The sequence below is a fragment of the Apus apus genome, chromosome 2 (assembly GCF_020740795.1).
Source record: "Apus apus isolate bApuApu2 chromosome 2, bApuApu2.pri.cur, whole genome shotgun sequence".
Lineage (NCBI taxonomy): Eukaryota > Metazoa > Chordata > Aves > Apodiformes > Apodidae > Apus > Apus apus.
Window position 1 is genome coordinate 57,493,009 of NC_067283.1, and position 20,974 is coordinate 57,513,982.

Genomic DNA, 20,974 nt, shown 5'->3' on the forward strand with positions numbered 1-20,974 from the left:
CTAGTGGCACAGCTTCCTAAAAATATACATTTTACTTTTGAAATTATTATTTCTCGAATGAAGTAACTCTACATTACATTTCATTTAGACAGAAAAAGGGGTGAAACCTTTTCTACTTCTCTCTCTGTGTCTTCTACAAAATAAATACTAGAATAGGATTTCAAAGTCAAACCAACTCACAGACTGCTTGTCATGTCAGCTACATGTACCATAAATTTATTAATAGCACAATTTTATTTCATTTTTTTCTTAAAAGATTAAAAGCAACTGCATTATTTTAAAATATAAAATCATCCAAATTATTTCAGAGTACAAATAAAGTTATACAGCTCAGAATAAACTATGGTCTGTAAGCTTCAAATGAACAATAAGAATGAAAAACTAATAACTATCCTTATATGAATTTTGGTTTGTATAAGAGAAGCATTCTCACCTTGTTTGTCCACATTCACATGTTTTTGTTACAAAGGCTGGGCATGAAGGGCAAGGTCCCGGATGACAAAGGCTTAAAAATAAGTCAAAAAAGCAAACAAAATTGTAAAGTTAACTTTAGCTTTACTATACTCCCAGAGAAACAATCCACCATGACCCAATCTGCAACACATTATCAGAACATTATACAAGCCACCTACACTCCTGCAGGGTATGAAAGCGTTAATAACACATTAAAAAACCCTCTAGATTATTAGTTGCAGCAGTCTCAAATGTCATTGAGGGAAAACTTCAGTATTCCTGCTGCTGTCAAATCAAAAGTAACATTGCTACTAACACATTTCATATTTTGCTTTTCACCAGCAGACATGCATCAACTCACCAATAACGTTCAAAACAAACATCGCGTGTCCAAACTATTAATACATTTCTCTCTTCAGTGATATTTAATAGATCAGAGACAACAATTTTTTCTATTAATTTCTTCTTTTGAGGTGGATTTATCTTTGAACTTAGAATTTCTAGCGTCACCAGTAAGAGTTGTTGCTTCTCTTCCCGTAAGTTAATGTGTGAAAGATGCAGGAAGTCTGCCAGTTTTCTTTCTTGCCATCAAGTGTAATTTCCTGAGTGTAATCAATACACATCCTTCATTTGATTATCAGATCTCACCTCCTACTAAGAATCACTAGGATGGTAGGTATCTGTATATAAGACCTCTGCTAGGCACAGAAAAACCCAGCTGTGTGAAATTAACGAAATTGTCTGCACTCTTCCTTAGCGAGCTCCCAGTTCCTTTCCTTTGCAAATACAGCAACTCTCACATGTAGCAACTATTACCAGCCAGGACTGATGTCCTAGGCAGAAGAAAAAAACCCCAACAAAATCACCTACCAAAAAACCCATAAACACAGTCTACCCAATTACATGGTAATGACTAAACTCCCCAAGTACAGTCTCTAGGTTAGTACTAATCAGTACTTCAGTTACTATAGTCATATGCAATATAACTGAGTCATGGCAGCAGTAGTCCGGCTCCCTTCTCCCTCTACTACTTCCAGTTGACAACAAGGCCTAATCTATCACTAAACTTATGCCAGTTCTAACAGTAAAGCCAAGCCATTACAAGATAAACCAGTTCAATGCAAAAAAAGGCCACAAAACACAAAAGCAAAAAACAACAATCAAAGAAACCACCACCCTCCCTCTTGGATAGGTCAATTTTGTGGCATAATGAAGAGTTAAGTAAGCACCACAGCAGGCACGAGGAAAGGAAGAGCAAATCTGGATGGAGCAGGGAAAACATGATACAGAGGGAAACAGGAAGAAAGCAAAAACATTAAATTAATTAAAACTGTATTGTGGAACTTCAGACAATGAGAATTAACTTCTGCATTCTACAATGAAAACTCTCTTAAAAGGACAGCACTACATATTTCACTCTCTTAGCTTCAATTCTCACAGACCCTTGTAGAATTCTGAAAGTTGGATGCCAGCTTATAAACCTAAGAATCAGATTAAAAGTAGATATAAACTTGAAATACTATGATCTAGGTCAAAACTGAGAAAAGGGAAATGAGATATCAACCTCAGAAATCTTGTCATGTTAAGCTTTCTATCTGGTATATTATTTTCCTCATCACTTTCACATTCAAGCAATGTTAATATTTCTTCCATGACCCAAATCTTGACACACTTTCTTATGATACTATACAACATAACAGCAATTTATATTAATCATAGATATTTTCAAGTTGTAAATACCTATAATAGCTACAATATACCTATTACAGCAAGATTCCTGTTAGAAGAAAATAATACAATTGATTTCCAGACATCTCTAACTTTTGATGTCTGTTTCTGAGACAGTTTTAAGCAAGCTTGTTGCTAATATGAACAGAAAAATAATAGTAATGGAAAACCCAACCCTTTGAAACCAAACCTTTGACTTCAAAAAAGTATTCTTAATGCAGCCCCTCTAGATACATGTGTTTGCATGCTATCTTTTTAGCAAAAACCTCTGGTACAATTTGGTTTATGCAGAAGCCTCAGCATATCTACAGTTCCAGGATTCACTTGATCTCTTGGTCTAGAGAACAAGTCTTACAAAGAGCAGCTGAGGGAACTAGGGCTGTTTAGCCAAGAGAAAAGGAGACTGAGGGGAGACCTTATTGCTCTCTGCAACTACCTGAAAGGAGGTTGTAGCAAGGTGGGGGTTGGTCTTTTCTCCCAAGTAACAAGTGATAGGACAACAGGAAATGGGCTCGGGCTGTGCCAAGGGAGATTTAGATTGGGTATTAGGAAGAACTTCTTCACCAAAAGGGTTGTCAGGCTTTGGAACAGGCTGCCCAGGGAAGTGGTGGAATCACCATCCCTGGAGGCATTTAAAAGACGTATAGATGTATCGCTTAGGGAAGTGGACTTGGCAGTGTGCTAGGTTAATGGTTGGACTCAATGATCTTAAAGGTCTTTCCCAAATAAAACAATTATATTATTCTATTCTATAATTCTATGATCAATATAACAACAGTTAAGATAGAAATTCAAATTTCATTAAGCATGCAGACATGCAGAGAATGTGCAGAAAATTCTCCTTAGATTATGAAGATGGGTGATACCTTAAGAGTTTTCATCAGTTTTAAAGGACTAAGCAAAAAGTTAGGTTAAATGATTTAATGTTAAATACCAAACTCAGAGACAGGCTGAAGGCCTCAGGATTAACTTCTGTTCAGTGAATATCAAGTCTTCTTTTTACTGAAACTCCATTACCTATCATTAGCATGGAGGATTTATTTCAAAATTTACTGCTGCTACTCTAGAGAACTGCTTTACAAGAAAGGCTGCGATGACAGATACATCTAGACAGAGGAAAAATTCCATTTGCCTGACAGTGAAAATACTGGATTCTCTAAGACAACCCCAAAGGGACTTTCAGTAACTGCTGTGCAAAGGATGACAGAACCAAAGATCTATGAAGATCAAACACTAAAATTAAAACTAGTAGAGAGAAAATTTAATTTACTGCCTTTGTAGGTCCTTTTTCAAATGCTCTCAAGGCCTTGCATAGTTCCAGTTGGCAGGGAGAACTTCAGAGTCTTAAAAGAAGTTTTAGTTTGTAATGACGTTTATTATCATGAACACTTTCTTAAAGGTTAAGCTAGATGTTTCTTTGATGTAGAACCTAACAGAACAAATTTCAGCATATTTAAACTAAAAATGTGAAGAGAACTCACTTTATGAAGAGCTACGCATGCGACAGCTCACACTAGCAAAAGGCTTGCAAATCAATCCACTTTCAAACAGCTGCTTGCCTGTTCCTCAGCTCTGCAGAGAGCTGTTTATATAAACAGTTACTAAGATATTTCAAGAAATCTGAGTAAGTATTAAATATTTTTTATTAAAACAGTGTAAACTAGCTCCACAGTTAACATAAGCATTCAACTAAGCTCTATACCACAGAAAAGGGATTAACACAATGACATCTACTTTTTTTTTTTTTTTTTTTAAAGTCAGATTGAGGAACTACAGTTAGAAACTGATCAACCACTAAAAAAACATACACAAGGTTTGGGGGCGAGAAGTAAACCCCCCAAAACCCAAAATATAATGTAATAACCAAAAGACAACTTCAGTATAAAACCATTTGAGCTGGTGATATAAAGAGGCTCAACACATAGATGCAAGTTGGTTACAGGCAACAATAGCCTGAACAATTGTTGTATCTCTGTAAGCTCATTTTTAAAATCTGAATACCAATTATAGGAATTCCTAAGAAGTGTAAAAGAGATGCCAAATAATTTGAAAGCCATAACCAGCAGGGTCACAAAACCTAAGGAAACCTAGCTCTGATTCAACCAGAAATATGTAGGATGCATACATGTAATTTTAGACAGTGCTTAGAGACAAAAGCCTCAAAAATTACAGTCTAACACTGTAAAGTAGAAAACTATGACCAATTAGACCCCCACACATACAAGACACTGATTAGGATGACAGTCTGACCCTGGCTGTCATCATAATCTTTCTTAATCAGCTTTGCTATCCTTTCCAAAAGCATCTATGTGATGCTGAGTGCTCTAGACATTCTTAGTACCCATATCAGGATCTGCTCTCTTTTGAATCTTATTATTTATTTGAATCAATTTCTTGCCCTGCCTAGCAGAAGGCATTTGATGCATTCTGAATTTACCACCTTCTGATTTAACTGAAAGTCTCATGTCCTACTCAGGGAACACTGGGGGGGGGGGGGGGGTTTTCCATATTTTCAATGTTTTCTTGATACAATTAATCACTTGACAAAGTATTTAAGTAAAAGGATTAAAATCTTTTCCCATGGCTTTTAAACCAATTCTGTCTCCTGAGGCATAAGGGTCTGATGCTTACTTGGTTTTAAAAGAAAACAAGATTCTCAAGTAACTTAATCCACTTTGATCCAACTTGTTACTTCACGTTCCATTATGATTGACCACTTGGGAAGATTACAAGAATACTGTCAGAGTATGCAGGGATGAAATGAGAAAAGCCAAGGCCTCCTTGGAATTAAACCTGACAAGGGATGTCAAGGTCAAAAGGAAGAGTTTCTTAAAGTATATTGGAGGCAAAAGGAAGACTAGGGAAAATGTGTCATGATGACAGAGGATGCAGAACCAGAATGGAGTTACCAAATGCCTTCTTTGCTTCAGTCTTTACAGCTCAGGAGTCCCAGACTTTGGAGGTACCAGAGAGAGTCTGGACAAAGGAAGACTTTCCCTTGGCTGAGGAGGATCAAATTAGGTATCAGTTAAGTAAACTGGATATCCACAAGTCCCTGGGTCCTGATGGGATACACCCATGAGTGCTGAGGGAACTGGCAGAAGTCATCATCTGTGAAACGTCCTGGAGAACAGGCAAGGTGCCTCAGGACCAGAGAAAAGCCAATGTCACTTCAGTCTTCAAAAAGGGCAAGACAGAGGACCCAGGAAACTACAGGCCAGTCAGCCTCACCTCCATCCCTGGAAAGATGATGGAACAGCTTATTATGGGCATCATCTCAAAAGCATGTGGAGGAAAAGAAGGTTATCAGAAGTAGTCAACATGGATTCACCATGGGGAAGTCACATTTGACTAATGTGATAGCCTCCTACAATGGCATGACTGGCTGGACAGATGAGGGCATGGCAGTGGATGTGGTCTACCTTGGCTTCATCAGGTCTTTTGACACCATCTCCCATGGCATCCTCATAGGCAAGTTTAGGAAGTGTGGGTTAGATGAATGGACAGTGCAGTAGATTGAAAACTGTCCGAAAGAAAGAGCTCAGAGGGTTGTGATTAGTGACACAGAGTTTAGCTGGAGGTCCATAACACGTGGTGTTTCCCTGGAGTCAGTGCTGGGTCTTGTCATGTTCAACAGGCTGGCTGACCATGAGCCAACAATGTGTCCTTGTGCCCACGAAGGCAAACGGCATCCTGAGGTGCATCAAGAGAAGTGTAGCAAGCAGGTCAAGGGAAGTTATCCTGCCCCTCTACTCTGCCCTGGTGAGGCCACAATCTGGAATACTCTGTCCAGTTCTCGGCGCCTTGGCTCAAAAAGGACAGGGAACTGCTGCTCTTACGAGGAAAGGCTGAGGGACTTGGGCCTTTGTAGTCTGGAGAAGAGAAGACTGATGGGGGATCTTATCAATGCTTATAAATACTGGGAAGGGTAGGTGTCTGGAGGATGGGGTCAGTATTTTATCAGTGATGCCCAGTGACCAGAAAAGAGGTAATGGGCACAAACTTGAACATAGGAAATTCCATCTAAACACGAGGAGCAACTTCTTTACATCAGGGTGGCAGAGTGCTGGAACAGGCTGCCCAGAGCAGCTGTGGCATGTCTGTCTCTGGAGACATTCAAAACCCACCTGGACGATATCCTGTGCAACCTGCTCTAGGTGAACCTGCTCTGGCAGGGGGGTTGGACTAGATGATCTCCAGCAGTCCCTTCCAACTTCTAACGTTCTGTAATTTTGTGATAATGTAACCACCCAAGCAGCACTTGGAATAGCACAACTGGCGCCACCAAAAGATTACATCACCAGCCACATCATTCTCAGAGCTGCTCATTCCACAAGGAATTCCACAATCATTCACAGAAGCTTAGCATATAGCATAACACAAAGCATAGACAAAGCAGACAGGACAAAGGAGGCTGAAGTTTAGACCACCAACAATTATTACAATATCTTACTTATGACACTTCCTGTACTCTGCTCATTTCACCTACACGGCAAGTGGTTCAAATATAAGCATCCTAATGCAAAGCAATGAGAACAATATTCCTATGATGTAACATGTGTAAAGAAAAAGGGATGGTGATGGTTTGATCCTGGTAGTGTCACAGCAGACAGCTACATTGTAGACAGACGGTGTGTGGTTTCTAACAACTCAAACACTAGTGCAGTTCAGATACTGTTGCTAGGCACTGCACAAATAATTCTGATATAAAGAGCAGGGATAGCTATAAGCATCTAAATCCCCCATACTCTGTCGATGAAACAGCCACAAAGAAAAATAATTAAGCAAGAATCCCATGATTCAAAAAGCAGATTCCTCAAGAACCAGAATCAAGACTCATCAATGAATAGGGTTCATAACAAGATTCCTCCAGATGAGCTCTCTCAGACGCTCATGGACTGCAGACACAAAGGTCTGCTCAACAATCGATGGAGCTGGACTTCAAATGAGAGTCCCAGATACTTCAACTGCGAGTCCCAGATACTTCAACTGCAAAGGGTTTCCCAGAATAGACAGGATTAAATACCAGAGACATGGCAATGTCAAGAACGCTGCATCAAGACTCAACCACCACACCAGACTCAGTTCACTGCCCGTAATAAGACACATCCCTACTATTAACTAAAGTCTCATGGACATGTTCATGGAAGAACAGAGAATTCATCATCCTGTCATGCTGTGAGGCAGAAGGTCCCAACAATTACATGAAACATTTGACCCAGAAGGGAGAAAACAAACAAACAAAACAGAAAGGAAACAAAAAGGCTTTTAGGATCTCAGTAAGCAGAATGGCTTTCCTGGTTCAAAACTTATTATCTCACAAGAACCTTATATGAAGTTCAGTGTGGACAAGTGTAGAGTCCTGCACCTGAGAAAACATAACCCAGGAGTGCAGTACAGACTAGGATCCACCTGGCTGGAGAGCAGGTCTGTGGAAAGTGAACAACAAGCTCAACATGAGTGAACAGTGTGCTGCAGTGGCAAAGAAAGCCAACAGGATGCTGGGTTGCATCAACAAGGGCATCACCAGCAGAGATAAAGAAGTCCTCATTCCAGTCTACTCAGTGCTTGTCAGGCCACACCTGGAATACTGTCTCCAGTTCTGGTCCCCCCTATAAAAAAAAGGTGCAGGCAGGCTGGAGAGGGTCCAGAGAAGGGCCACAAGGATGATCAAAGGTCTGGGAAGCCTGCTGTATGAGGAAAGGCTGAGAGAACTGGCTTTGTTCAGCCTGGAGAAAAGAAGGCTTAGGGGAGACCTTATTGCCATGTTTCAGCACTTAAAGGGTGGCTACCAAAAAGACGGAGACTCCCTTTTTACAGGGAGTCACATGGAAAAGACATGGGGTAATGGGTAGAAGTTGATCCTGGGGAGATTCCAATTGGATACAAGAGGTAAATTTTTCACCATGAGGAAAATCAAACATTGGAATAGTCTCCCAAGGGAAGTGGTAGATTCCCCTACATTGGACAACTTTAAGTCTCAGCTTGACAGGGCGCTGAGCCATCTCATATAAACTATAGTATTAACTAAAAAGGTTGGACCAGATGATCCTTGAGGTCCCTTCTAACCTGGCATTCTATGAAGAACCACGAAACAGACCGCTGGCCACGATGGCAACGTGTCCACCTTTGAGTACACTCTTGAGGAAGAACTCTGCCCAGATACAGACCACGATCCGGACTACTAGATCAGTTGAGGTTGTCCACTGGGGAGAAGTTAGTAAGATAGACTGCAAAAGATGTATTCACATGATAAAGCTCCATATCTCTCAATCCACCACTTCCTGAAACACTAAGATGGAACCAGGTTTCTACTTGCTTTTTTATACAGTAGATGGAGTTGATACAGATGACACTAAGCTCTGTGGTTCAGTCAAAAAATTGGAGGGAAAGGATGCCATCCAGGAGGACCCTGACAAGCTTGAGAGATGGGTGCTCATGCAAACTGCATTAAGTTCAACAAAGCCAAATCCAAGGGCCTGCACCTGGGTTGTGGCAATCCCAAGCACAATTACAGGCTAGGCAGAGAAAGGATTGAGAACAGCTTGAGGAGAAGGACTTGGAGGTGCTGATTGATGACAAGCTCAGCATGAGCCAGCAATGTGTGCCTGCAGCCCAGAAAGCCAACTGTGTTCTGGGCTGCATCAAAAGAAGCATGGCCAGCAGGTCAAGGGGGGTGATTCTCCTCTACTCTGCTGCTCTCTTGAGACCCCACCCACTCTAGTACTGGGTCCAGCTCTAGGACCCCAAACCAAAGAACAACATGGAGATGTTGGAGTGAATCTAGAAGAGGGCCATGAAGATGATCAAAGGGCTGAAGCACCACTCTTATGAAAATAGACTGAGAAAGTTGGGGTTGTTCAACCTGGAGAAGAGAAGGCTCTGGGGAGACCTCTTAGTGGCCTTCCAGTACCTGAAGGGGGCCCACAGGAAAACTGGGGAGGGACTTTTTACAAGGGCCATGTAGTGATAAAATGACAGATAATGGTTTTCAACTGAAAGAGCGTAGATTTAGATTAGATATTAGGAAGAAATTTTTTACAGTAAGAGTGGTGAGACACTGGAACAGGTTGCCTATGGAAATTGTGGAAGCCCCGCCCCCTGAATTGCACAAGGCCAGGTTGGATGGAGCTCTGAGCAACTTGTTCTAGTGGGAGGTGTCCCTGTCCATGGCAAGGAGGTTGGAACCAGATGATCTTTAAGGTCCCTTCCAACCCAAACCATTGAATGATTCTGTGAGTCAGACTGTATCCTCATAAATACCTAAGATTCTCACACCGGAGGAGAAACTGTCCAACAGAATCTTAATGTCCAGAACTGGATAACACTGATGCTGAAACTGCATTCCACTCCAGATCACTATTACAAGTCAGAGTGTCAAAAACAATCATTACCTTGATTTGCATGTTTGCTCTTTCTTTACCTCCAAGACAGGATGATGTCAGCATGTTTTAATTGTATGGAACGATCTGAATGATAACACCACTAAACTTGCTATAACATAAATTTGTATCAAATTGAGCCTTTAAAAGGTACCAATTTACTACCAGATTTTGATGCAGATCAGACTTACCAGCAACTATGAATTCCTAGGAAAATCAGCACCTACAAGGCCTGGTGGACCACCGGATACATGTTTAAAATTACTTCTATACACTTACTTCTCTACTTCAATGAAAGGTCTTGAAATGAAGTCAGGCAGCTGGTTCAGTTTGTAAAATATGATGCAAATGTTGTTACAACTAATGCTGCTAACCTTATGTTCATTCTCTCATATGAACTCACTTCAGATATACAAACACAAATAGTCTTCACTTCTTCTATGCTTCAGTTCAGTTATAAACCAAATACACCTTTAAGTGTATCCTATAGTCAGAAAATATCAAAACAGAGTCTTCAGAAATTTTACCTAGATCATTTCAATATTCATATGATAAGCATTTACTTACATATTACAAAGATGTGGACAGTCCAAACACTGTCTCTTCTTTCCACAAAGCTCCCCACAGCTATGTGGGATTTCGTTTCTATTCCATTCAGGATTGTGCACCTTACCTAAACCACATGAAAGACAAAAACATATTTATTGCCTTGAATACAATACTGAATTTGGGAAAAATATCACACCAAAAAGAAAAAGCTGTATTTTCAATACTGGCAGAAATCCTTTGAAAAACAAAATGACACAGGATGTTTTACGTTTTTCTCAGCTTTCAGTGCTGATATATACTCAGCTTCTTTAAAAGCCAGGGCCACTGGAATATCAAGCTCTAGAAGATTCTTTCCTTCTATGCTCTTAGCAAGCACTTAGGTAGCTGGTATTTTACATTAAATTAAACTGATAAAACACAAGAAAACTACAAGCCCCCTTTAGTTGGCCAGGCTGCATAGTAGATAAGAAAATTAAAGGATGAAACTCCCTTGTTGCCTCAGTGCAGAAGGAAAAAAAAAAAAGAATTTCTAGAAAATAAATGCATCTGGTAAGGTGATGGGGAATAGGAGTAGAATTAATGGACTAGGCAAATCACAGAAGTTACTTCTCTACAAAAAAGACTCTATATAAATCTAAACATTAAAGGTTGACATTTTGATGAGTGTAGCAGAAAGTCTTGAGTGAGAGGTGATAAATCTAGCACATTAGCTTCAAGCATTCTGTATTTCAGATAAGAACTGAAAGCATATTTTAATGAATCTGACATACTGTTAGCAAATCTCATAGCTTTAAGCATATGAGATTATAATCAGGGTTAAAGGTTAAAGGTAATTGTCACTGTTATCACATGTGGACTTAACTTGGGTTGCTGCAAGTAAGGGATTAAATTAATAATGAAGCAACTGAGCCAATGTTACAAATTTGAGTTGCAACAATTAAAAACATCAAGAAAATGTACTTTTGGTGACATGGTTGTATCATTTTAAGTCTTTAATACACCTTAGTATATTCTACAAATAGCAAGTTAGGAAAATATGAATAAACACCACAGACGGCATTTATTCACCCAGGTTTCAATTAAACTAGTTGAATACCCAGGAAAATCCTGAAAATTAGAAGACCCAGAGGAAGAGTTTCTTCATGGAATGGTGAAAACCACTGCACTTAACCACACTCAACGCATAGTAGTTTGCATCAAATAGAGGACAGCTTCACATAAGCATCTGATGACATCCAAATGCAGTATCATTAATGTAAAATTATCTATGGAAAATTCAAGTGTTCCATTCCAATATGGTGCTCTGCTAATAATAACCCTGCCAACAACATGAGGTTCCTACTGTAGATCTCCCGAAATGATGAAACAGCCTTTAAGCCTCAGTAGAACTTTTTTCCTATTTAACAGGTAGACAGCCTGTCTTAAAAGCACAATTTTCATTTGGAATTAAAACATTAATTCTCACTGAATTATTATCCCTATACTTGTAAAATTTCACACGTTGTCATACAAAAACTGTCCTACCTGCATTGCACTGCTCTTAACTGACTGAGACACTGAGATAAAGAGGACTTTAGATAAAATTGTTACCTATTGCAGCATAAACCTGGTTTCTTTAGGGCAAGTTCACTGAATGTCTCAATTCCAGAGTATTCTGTTTTGTAGAAAGTGAAGCAAAACTTTCCTGTGACTCTGACTTAAGGAAAGGAAAGCTATGTGAAATCAACACAAATTTAAAAAGTGTAAATAACAAACAAGATTTGCACATATGCAATTAAGTAGCATAATTAATCTCTCCCTTTTTGTCATATACTTGCAGCTTAGTCAATGTTGCACTCGCTTCATTTACCTCTTTATTATTAAATATGTATCCACATAAAGGTCTGAAAAGTCTGAATATTGTTTCCTATTTAACCTCTACAACATAAATGAGAAAATTGCTATATCAGTTTAAAGGTTTAGATTGTTGTGTGTTTGAATTTTGTATTATTTTGGTGTATCTTGCCACAAAGAAACGTGTAACACATGCGAGTTATTTCAGTCCTTCTGCAGAAGGAAAGCTTGTAGGATAGCAGCCCAATTCCATCATTATTCTTTTTAAAAAATCACTATTTTTACATCATTATATGAAAATATGTATTACTTATGATTTAGTATTTAATGTTTTAAATGTTTTAAGCAACATGTGTGATTCTCTGTGCAGCTACCTTCCAGCATCAATAATTTTTTTTTACTTTTTTAAAGGTTAAATTCCAGGGGTGTAGGCAAACAAGCAGCAATATGGGAATTTAAATTTAAAAAAATAATTTAAATGAGAAAATTGTTTTTCTTTTCAAAAGGAAGCAAGAAACTCACCACAGAAACAAGTGTAAATTTTAGGAATTTGTGTAGAAGCATTCTGACACGCTGGACATCTCCAACCACTATTACCATCTGTTAATAAAAAAAATCAAAGATAAAAATTATTAAAGTAAGTAAAGTAGGTAATCTGCAAACCCTGAGTAAGTATTCTCACCTTTTTTCTTACTGCAGCTGCAACCAAAGTTTTTTAATTTACTTAGAAATGGTGAGAAAGCAGCTTAATAAAAACGCATTTTACACCATAACAAGATAAACAGAGCAGTGATACTTCATTTGACCAGACTCCAACTTTATATACAGTGAAGAACAAATTTTTAAATTGCACATTTTCTATTATCATATACCCTATTACAATATATTCTACTAGAACATAGACAGTCTTCACCATTTTTAAAGATGTGAGAAAAAGAGATAAAGTGTTGGCAACTGGTGAGAAAAATATAATTTTCTACAGCCTTAAGCACCATCTGTATTTTCCTTTTCGTTATCCTCTCATGTTATGAGTTTAGATGTTCTGCAGACCAACTTAGTATTGCTTCATTCCAAAACAAATCTGGGCTACATAAACCTGTAAGTTCTATTTTAATTAATTTAAAGGTGACAATACCTAGCTATTGACTAGGACATTATTCTTCAAGTTGGTATTTTATTTAAAAGTAGCTTTCTTGCTTCTGTATTTCAGAAGGGCAGCAAAGGAAGAACTTCACTGTAAAGAAAGCAACATTCATGAACATATTTCCCAAATTCAGTACATTTCTGGCTATGAAGAACATCAGCGTGAGAGCACTATTGAAATGAGGGTAAGGAGAACAGTGAGAATCTTTATATACACACATATACATACACAGAAACAAAATTATAAACTGATTAGCTCTTACTGTTTTCCTGAACCAATCAATTCAGTGCTGGTAAATTACTGAAGCTCTCATTCTAGAACTGTTTTTAGCAATGAAGAAATCCAACTGAGATTTATGAATTTCACATGATGAATACAACCAGGAAAACCCTATGTGTGACAAATGCACTGCATTGCAGGCACACCTATGTTCGGTAGCAGGTGGACTGGAGACTCCTTATGTTAACCATCATAAGACACAAGGGTAATGATTTTCAAAACTGGAAATGATCCAGATTACAGACTCCCTTGACACTCTTGAAATGCAAACCTAAATCACATCTATTCTTTTCAATACTTGGTGCATATTCACACCCCTCCTTATCCTGGCTCCTATCACTGTGCCACCAAGACTGCTGCAGAGAGCTGTACAATTATGGGCTGAGCGGCTGTAGGACAGTGGCACAAGGAATATACTCTCATATTCATGCTCAAGACCAACGTGCATTCCCTGACCAAGATTTCTGACTGCTACAGATTGAAGCATCTCAGAAAGAAGCATCTCAGAGAGGTGTTAAAAGCTACAACAACAAAGTAGACAGAATTTCACCCAGAGACACAAAAAGGAGAGTTGTCTAAGCAAAATCAATATACTTCATTCCCATGTTCTAAGGATTGTTTTAGTATTTACTGCTATCTCCCTCCTTCTAGGATAAAAAGATTCCTTGCTTGTAATTATTTACCAGAATTTTTTTCATATGCTTTCATGTGGCAAGCATCCCTATTTGCAGCATTTTCAGTCATAAAAATCTTCATCTGTGGTACTATGCCCTTCCCATAGCGCAACTGTTGTCATAAAGTCACAGTGAATGGTCTCCTCAGCTTCCAGAATCCTAAAGGATTAAGGGGCTTAAAAGAAATTTGAGTAGGAAGAGCTCTTTATATGCTTGCCTAGATGAGTCATAGGTGATTACGTAAGAAAGGTTCCAAACACATCTGCTGGATTAAAGAGTGAATGCTAACAGGCTATGTTTCCAAAGGTAGCAGTACAGCAGGAATTTTCAACATACCTACTACACTAGGTATATATAAAGAACTCCAAACAGAAGATTTCAGTCGCTTCAACTGTAATAGAATATACTAGAATCAACACTGGCAGTTTCATGTTACCATTTCCGGAAGGTCTAATGCACTTCTCCAATAAGATAATCTACATCAAAATAAATTATTGCTTTGACTCCTCAGCTAAACACAATCAAAAGTTTTTGTCCCAATAACAAAAAAGTGACAACATCTGTGCAATATTCAAGACACATAAAATGGCTGCGGCCTCTTACCAGCAAGGCTGAAGAAAAAAAACAAGTAGATTCATATTCTGAGCACTGAAACTCAGAAGCCATTTTAAGAGGCCAATACTGGATTGGTACAAACCACTAGCTCATCTGGAAGTGGACAGTAGAGGCAGCAGAGAAAGCAGAGTAGAAAAAGTCAGTTGTAATAACTCATACACCCCCAGTTCTTCCAATCAACACGAAAATACCAGTAAAATTACCTTCCCTGCAAAGAAGGGAGCAAATGGCTTACACTTTTGTTCTGTGAATGTAAGGGCACAAGTCACGCATCTAGAAAAGTGGAAGAGGACAAGAGACAACAATTTCCCCTTTATAAATACAACAAAGTAAAAGATTGTGCAGTACAAGTATTTTTGTCAGACTGACCTTAGCTTTGCAATATATAAAGGTCGCATTCTTCCATGACATAATTCAAAATGTTAGTAAAAATGATTGCTGAGGAGAAAGTTATGTCTTCCCTCTAGGAAGAAATCTTTCTACATGATTGTCAAGTGGTGACTAGCTGAGCTTCTCCTCCTCCTTCTGACCAGGACATCTCTCATACAGAATGGAAATCCACTCTTTAATTCTGAATGCTACTGACACAATACATTGAAGAAATACTGAATGCTGGATGTCAACCGCAAGTCTAAAGTAAGCATACCAATGACAGAGCAATGCCCTGTTACTACTATTGTCTGCCCCACAGACAACAGGAGATTCTTTCACCTGGCTCAGCCAAATTAAGTCATTCTTCAGATGGCATAGTTGAGAAGGCAAAGTCATGTCTGAGGGAAGACACTTTCAGTAAAACACATCTGAAGGAGTTCCTGAGAGACACTGTAGGGTGCAAGAAGACTTTGTTACAGTAACCTAGAATAACTCTTTGCTTCTTCCCACCAAAATACAGAGTCCCAAGCACGTTTTATCTCATTAACATGGTAACTCAAGATAGTTCACTTCCCCTTCTCATCTGCATGCATCTAAGCATGGATGCCAACCAGAAGGCCAGCTGAGGATTTTGGAATTCAGAGAACAGTACCTGCATTACATGAGCAAGTTCACTAATTAGCAAAACAGGACACTGCATATGTATTATATGTTAATCAGCACATTATCCATCCCTGGGGTGCATCCCTTTGAGCTTTGTTCCTGAGTCGGGTTCCATTGCATTTGGTCCCCATTTGATTAGCACTGATGTCCTGGGGCTACCACAACAATAATGCTATGCTTTCCTTAAAGCCAAAGTTTTCACCTGCTGAGTGTTGTGTCTTTTCCCTGAGGTGTCAGCATCTGCTTTTCTCTCGTAACTGATACCTATTACTACTGATCTGGAAGATGGAATGACATGAGAAGATTCCCCACCAAGGATACTATCTACCTCATCCAAGTATTCAGGATTTCTCTGATGCAGTGCTGTGATCACAACAAATAGATACAAATCTATCCAAAATGCGATCTCAGTGATCGCAGAGATAAGTGTCTGAGTTTTCCTTGCGGCAGTCCCGGCTCAGGAAAGGGATCCACGGCTCTTCCCAGCACTTGATAGATTCAGATCCTACAGAGCACGTAATGAGCTGATGAAAAAGCAGGAGCCTCTCTCTAAGACCTCCAAGTGCAGTGAAGCAGCAAGGAAGAAGGGAGCAGGAAGGGGCAGACTTCAGGTCCTCTTGGCTTTACAGAGTATGGCAGGAGATGGGAGGGAATCCTAACCCTTCTCTGTTCTTCCCCCCAGATTCCTCAGGGTCCCAAAGACCCTCCAGGTCCTTGTCTTGATACCCTGGGTCCCCTCAAGCTGTAACAGAGATTTAAAGTAAATCATGTCCAGAAAAAAAAAGACCTCTTCCAGAAAAACAGCAAATTATTGAGTTAGGTAGATTAGTGTACTATTTGTCTTCTGGTAGACAGTAATTACTGTCAGGGTTCCAGAGAATTCCTCGAGACTATACAAAGCCTGAAAAGTAGAATCTACACTGAGACCACCTACTGTAAAACAAATACACTCAGAAGTAAAAGTTCTAATCAAGCCAGGTTAGCAGGGCTTGCAGGTCAATAAAGACTCATCAGTATCCTTACTGGAGCTACGGAATCAGTCCTGCTGAGGCCACCATCTTTAATTTCAAGGTCAAGTTCTCTCATATACAGAATACCGTAACATGCTTAACCCACAAATTCTTACAAGAAAAACAAATGGCCAAAAGATACGGCTATTTGAAAAGCTGTCAGGATTCAAGCATCTAAGGGCACTGTCTTGACAGGTAAGCAACACCTCCCTTTCACAAGCAGCTACTCTGTTGAGCAAGCAATAAAATGTTTCAGGGAGATACATCAGCTCCAAAGAAGGGCACGGAAAAACAGCTGGGAGATAAAGGTTCTCAGCAGTCACACTCAGTTTGGCTTAGGATCTCAATCTTACACAAAAATCTGTTCCCTTCTCAAAGATTCCAATGCCTTTATGTTTCAAATCTTGTACTGGTATTTGTAACTTCCTTTCTACTGTCAGTATGAAGCATAACCAGCCCTACCCAGAAGTCTGTCTACACGTCTTCAGAAATCCAAGAACTTTGCAACCGATCCTTTCTGCAAGATATTTACAGTGTGCAAGAGCTTCTCTCATATATTTGGAAGTAGCTGTCAGACTATTTCTTCAGTCTGCCCTGAGAGACAGAAAGGCACGTGAAGAATGGTAAATGTTAAAACAAGCAGAGTACAGAAAAAATTAGCCCTAGTTCAAGATCAACATTACAGTCTTCAGAGTGTGTCTACATCACACAACTGAATACAAAAGAGAGGCTGCAAATTGGTCTTAACTTATACCAAAGTGTTCCAAGGGCAGAATGTAGTGGTATAAGAGTTTCAAAACATGGAATAAGAGAAAGAATCTGAAACAGTTTAAACTAATGACAAAGGCAGATGCTTTCTGTCTTCTCTGAATTTCACTACATGCCATCAATGATTAATCCATTACTGATCGACATTACTAAGAAGTGGTTGAATAAAAGCAGACAACTAATGCTCGGAGTGCTGCTTCTGTTTCACTGCTCAGCCAAGCACAGTCATGAGAAGATGAGACACTTCTTGGTAAGAACACAGCCAGAGAGTTTTGCATCTTGATGCACTGATTTCATTGAGTGATCTTATACTCATGCATCCAAACCTGGAAATGAGCTTTAGCTAGAATACTAGAAAGAATCAAGACAGTTAAGAGGACTATACAAAGCACCCAAAAATTTAAAAAGCCCCCTATCTTTTATTTAAAACTTGCTTATTTACTGCTTACTGGTTACCTCAGACAATATTTAGAAGTAGTATTCCAACATAAGAAACCCATGAACTATCACACATGAGAGAGAAAGTGCATGCAAGAGAGAATACCAACCTTCAGCTTGTGAAGCTGGCGACCGTGCCCACTTCTTAATGCAATTCAGGTGGAACACATGGTAACAATTCTGACAGCTCCACACTGGGGCTACTATTCGGACCACCTCACAGCACACCATGCACTCGTATTTCTCTGTGGTCAACTGTTCAATCAATGACCCTGCAAACAAAATATATCACTTGTGCATGAAATATCAGCCAGCTGAGAAACCAAATGTGAATGAAATACCACTTAAATTCTAACATAACATTTTTCATGTGTGGCTGTAATCTAGGTAGTTGTTTATCCCTGGAAGATTCTAGTTTGATACTTGGTATGCATTTCTCTAGTTTCAGAGCAGAAAGAGAGAGTATGAGATTCCTGTAAAAGTGGCAAAAAAAAAAAAAAATCCTGTTGATGAATAGCAACCATTCTGATCTTACAAATTAGTTAATAGTTTTAAACTTGGCCTATGTTTGAGATTTTACTCATCACTTTATATGGGAAATCTATCTTCACATAAATTTTAAACCAAAAAGTTTAAAGCTTTAACAGCTGTCATTTCAGCCAAAAGTAAATTTAATTCCCATTCTCAAGTATTGCTGGAAGACCACACAGCAAGCATTTACAGTGAAGTATCTGGATTACACACAGCAAGCATTTACAGTGAAGTATCTGGATTACAGATGCTCACATATTTACTGCTTCAGGAGTGGAATTACTGGGAAACAACACTACAGGACCTTTTCAGCCATGTGAAAGCATGTGGAAAAGCATGAACTCCACACTTAAAGACAAAACAGCCTGAAAACAGTTCAATGTGCAACCATAATAAAGGCACCATGTAACTTCAATTTTGCCAGACTAATTCTCCCATCAAGATAAGGCTACCAAATACACCTTAGAAATACGATTAGATCTGTGCCTACAGAATTAAAAAATATATTAATTTTAAGTGTAAAGTATAGCAATGTAGCATTTTTAGATGGTGCCAATAGAAGGTAAGTTAGAGCACATACTGAAGGACAAAAAAATATTAAAATAACAAGAAAAAAATTACTAACAATTCAAAATGTACTCGTACCACACATGACTGAAAGCAAGCCCATGGACTGTAAACTTAGAAGTGTTAACACTGCCCTCCTTAACAGGATAGAAGCACTTTCAAGTTTCTTTTCCAGCCCTCCTGGATGAAGCATCACAAGATTTAGAACTAACTGTCATTTCTGCCAGTCTAACGTGTTGATTCTTCAGCTAGTCAAATGTGAAGGCAGCTAAAATTATTCAAGATCGTATCTTTAATATAGGAGAATGGGACAGTCTAGAAAGTTTACCTGTATGAGTTTCTTTGTTTTTTGGTATGTCACTTTGCTTTTTCCAGTACTGGGTCCAGCTGAAGTGAAGTGCAGGTGCCTGATCCCCCTTTAGCAGGAACTTTCTTCCATTACATCTGACAGAATCAGACAACTGATGCTTGGTTTCACTGGTCAAGTTTTCATCATTTTTGTGAACGGAGAGTTCTTTCTTCCTCTCATTTTTATCTTTTGGAGTATATGCAAGAGAATACTTCTTACTTACTTTTGTATTTTTACTACGGTGAGAATCATGTCTTTTCTGACACTCCTTATCTGCTGGGGGTTTATTCCACACAGGCTTCCGGGGATATCTTTTGGTTACATAATTGCAGCCTTTCTGCTCATCCCCACTACCAACAGGTGCATCACAGAATGCCTTTCCAACAGATGATTCTGAAGAGTCAGACTGAGTCAAATCCAAAGATGGTACATTTTCAAACAGCTCTGCTTTCTGCTTAGAGCTCACTCTCTTTTCCCGTTCATGTACTTGCTTCCCTTTCTCCCTGAAACCTCTTCCAGACGCATGCATCATATGTGTTTTCTTTGGCTTTGCTCCTCTGCTATCTGCATTAGGTACCTCCTTGTCACTCTCTGAGGAAAGAAGGTCATTGTATACTCTAGGAGGTGCTCTTCTCCCAGGTACTATTGCAGCATCTGAAATTCCTGGACCTACAGCAGCATCAGCAGTACTTTGCCTTATCTTACTTCTGGTACATGTGCTATCATTTCTTGATCTATGCCATCTCTGGCTTTGAAGGTTGCGATTCTTCAAACTTCTACTGGTACCAAAATATTCGTGGAACTCTTCAGAATTCCCATACTGACTTTCTGAATTACAAACGCCATGACGCTTCGTGGAAGAGCTTTCATAAACTGTGCCTCTTTCAGACGACAGACTGGGAAGCTGTAAATTACTTCTGTTCTGATTACTGTTAGAGTCTTTCCTATCTTTATTTATCCACTTTGTATCTGTAGGTTGTCGTTCTCCTGGAATGGAATCAGCCACATCAGAATTGAAATTCAATGCACCTAAAAAGTGAAAAAAACCAACCCTCACGTATAAACTATTAAATAGTACACATTTTTTTTCAGCACAATTACCATACATGCAAAGGCCCAGAAGCTCAACCAGTCCTACACTTAACGGAACAACTTCAAACAAGTTCCCAGAAACTAGAGTTCAATCATACAGTGCTTTGGGGGGGTTATCTTCTCTTGTCAGCTTTAGAGAGACTGTGATTATCCAGAGTTAAGAATATAAAAACGTAACGTGAAGAAAAACATTTGAAGCAGCACCGTACACATACAAGACACACAAGTGTGACAGTCAGTGTTTAAGATGTGCTGAAGCTTTTCCTAGCATGCTCACATCTGCACACAAACCTGAAGAAAAAGGAGTCCTTTAAATATGTTTAATATCTGAGATTTTAATATTACATAGAACTTTGAATATAAATGTAATCCATCAACTGAACAGTAGCAATAGTAAATGCTTCCATGAACTCCAATTACGCTGTTCTACATGTAGCTGAACAGGGAGCTTTGGCTGGAGCTCAAGGAGAAAAAGAATCTATGACCTTTGGAGAAAGGGGCAGGACACTCACGATGACTACAAAAAT

At 39.1% G+C, this 20,974-nt stretch overlaps 1 protein-coding gene across 8 annotated transcripts in view; it reads right to left on the minus strand.

Moving 5' to 3' along the window:
- NFX1 (nuclear transcription factor, X-box binding 1) overlaps positions 1-20,974 on the minus strand; it is a 90,762-nt gene that overhangs the window by 47,139 nt on the left and 22,649 nt on the right. For 6 of the 8 annotated variants that reach the window (XR_007888525.1, XM_051609731.1, XM_051609730.1 and 3 more), the window contains exons 2-6: positions 19,335-20,384; positions 18,019-18,180; positions 12,468-12,545; positions 10,131-10,236; positions 434-505 (exon numbers count right to left, since the gene is read on the minus strand). Coding sequence is in view for 7 of the 8 variants with exons in the window: in XM_051609731.1 (XP_051465691.1) it covers positions 434-505; positions 10,131-10,236; positions 12,468-12,545; positions 18,019-18,180; positions 19,335-20,384 (1,468 nt within the window). In the remaining variant the exon portion in view is untranslated. The remainder of the gene's footprint in view (positions 1-433; positions 506-10,130; positions 10,237-12,467; positions 12,546-18,018; positions 18,181-19,334; positions 20,385-20,974) is intronic. The other 2 variants (XM_051609733.1, XM_051609732.1) reach the window with 1 other exon arrangement.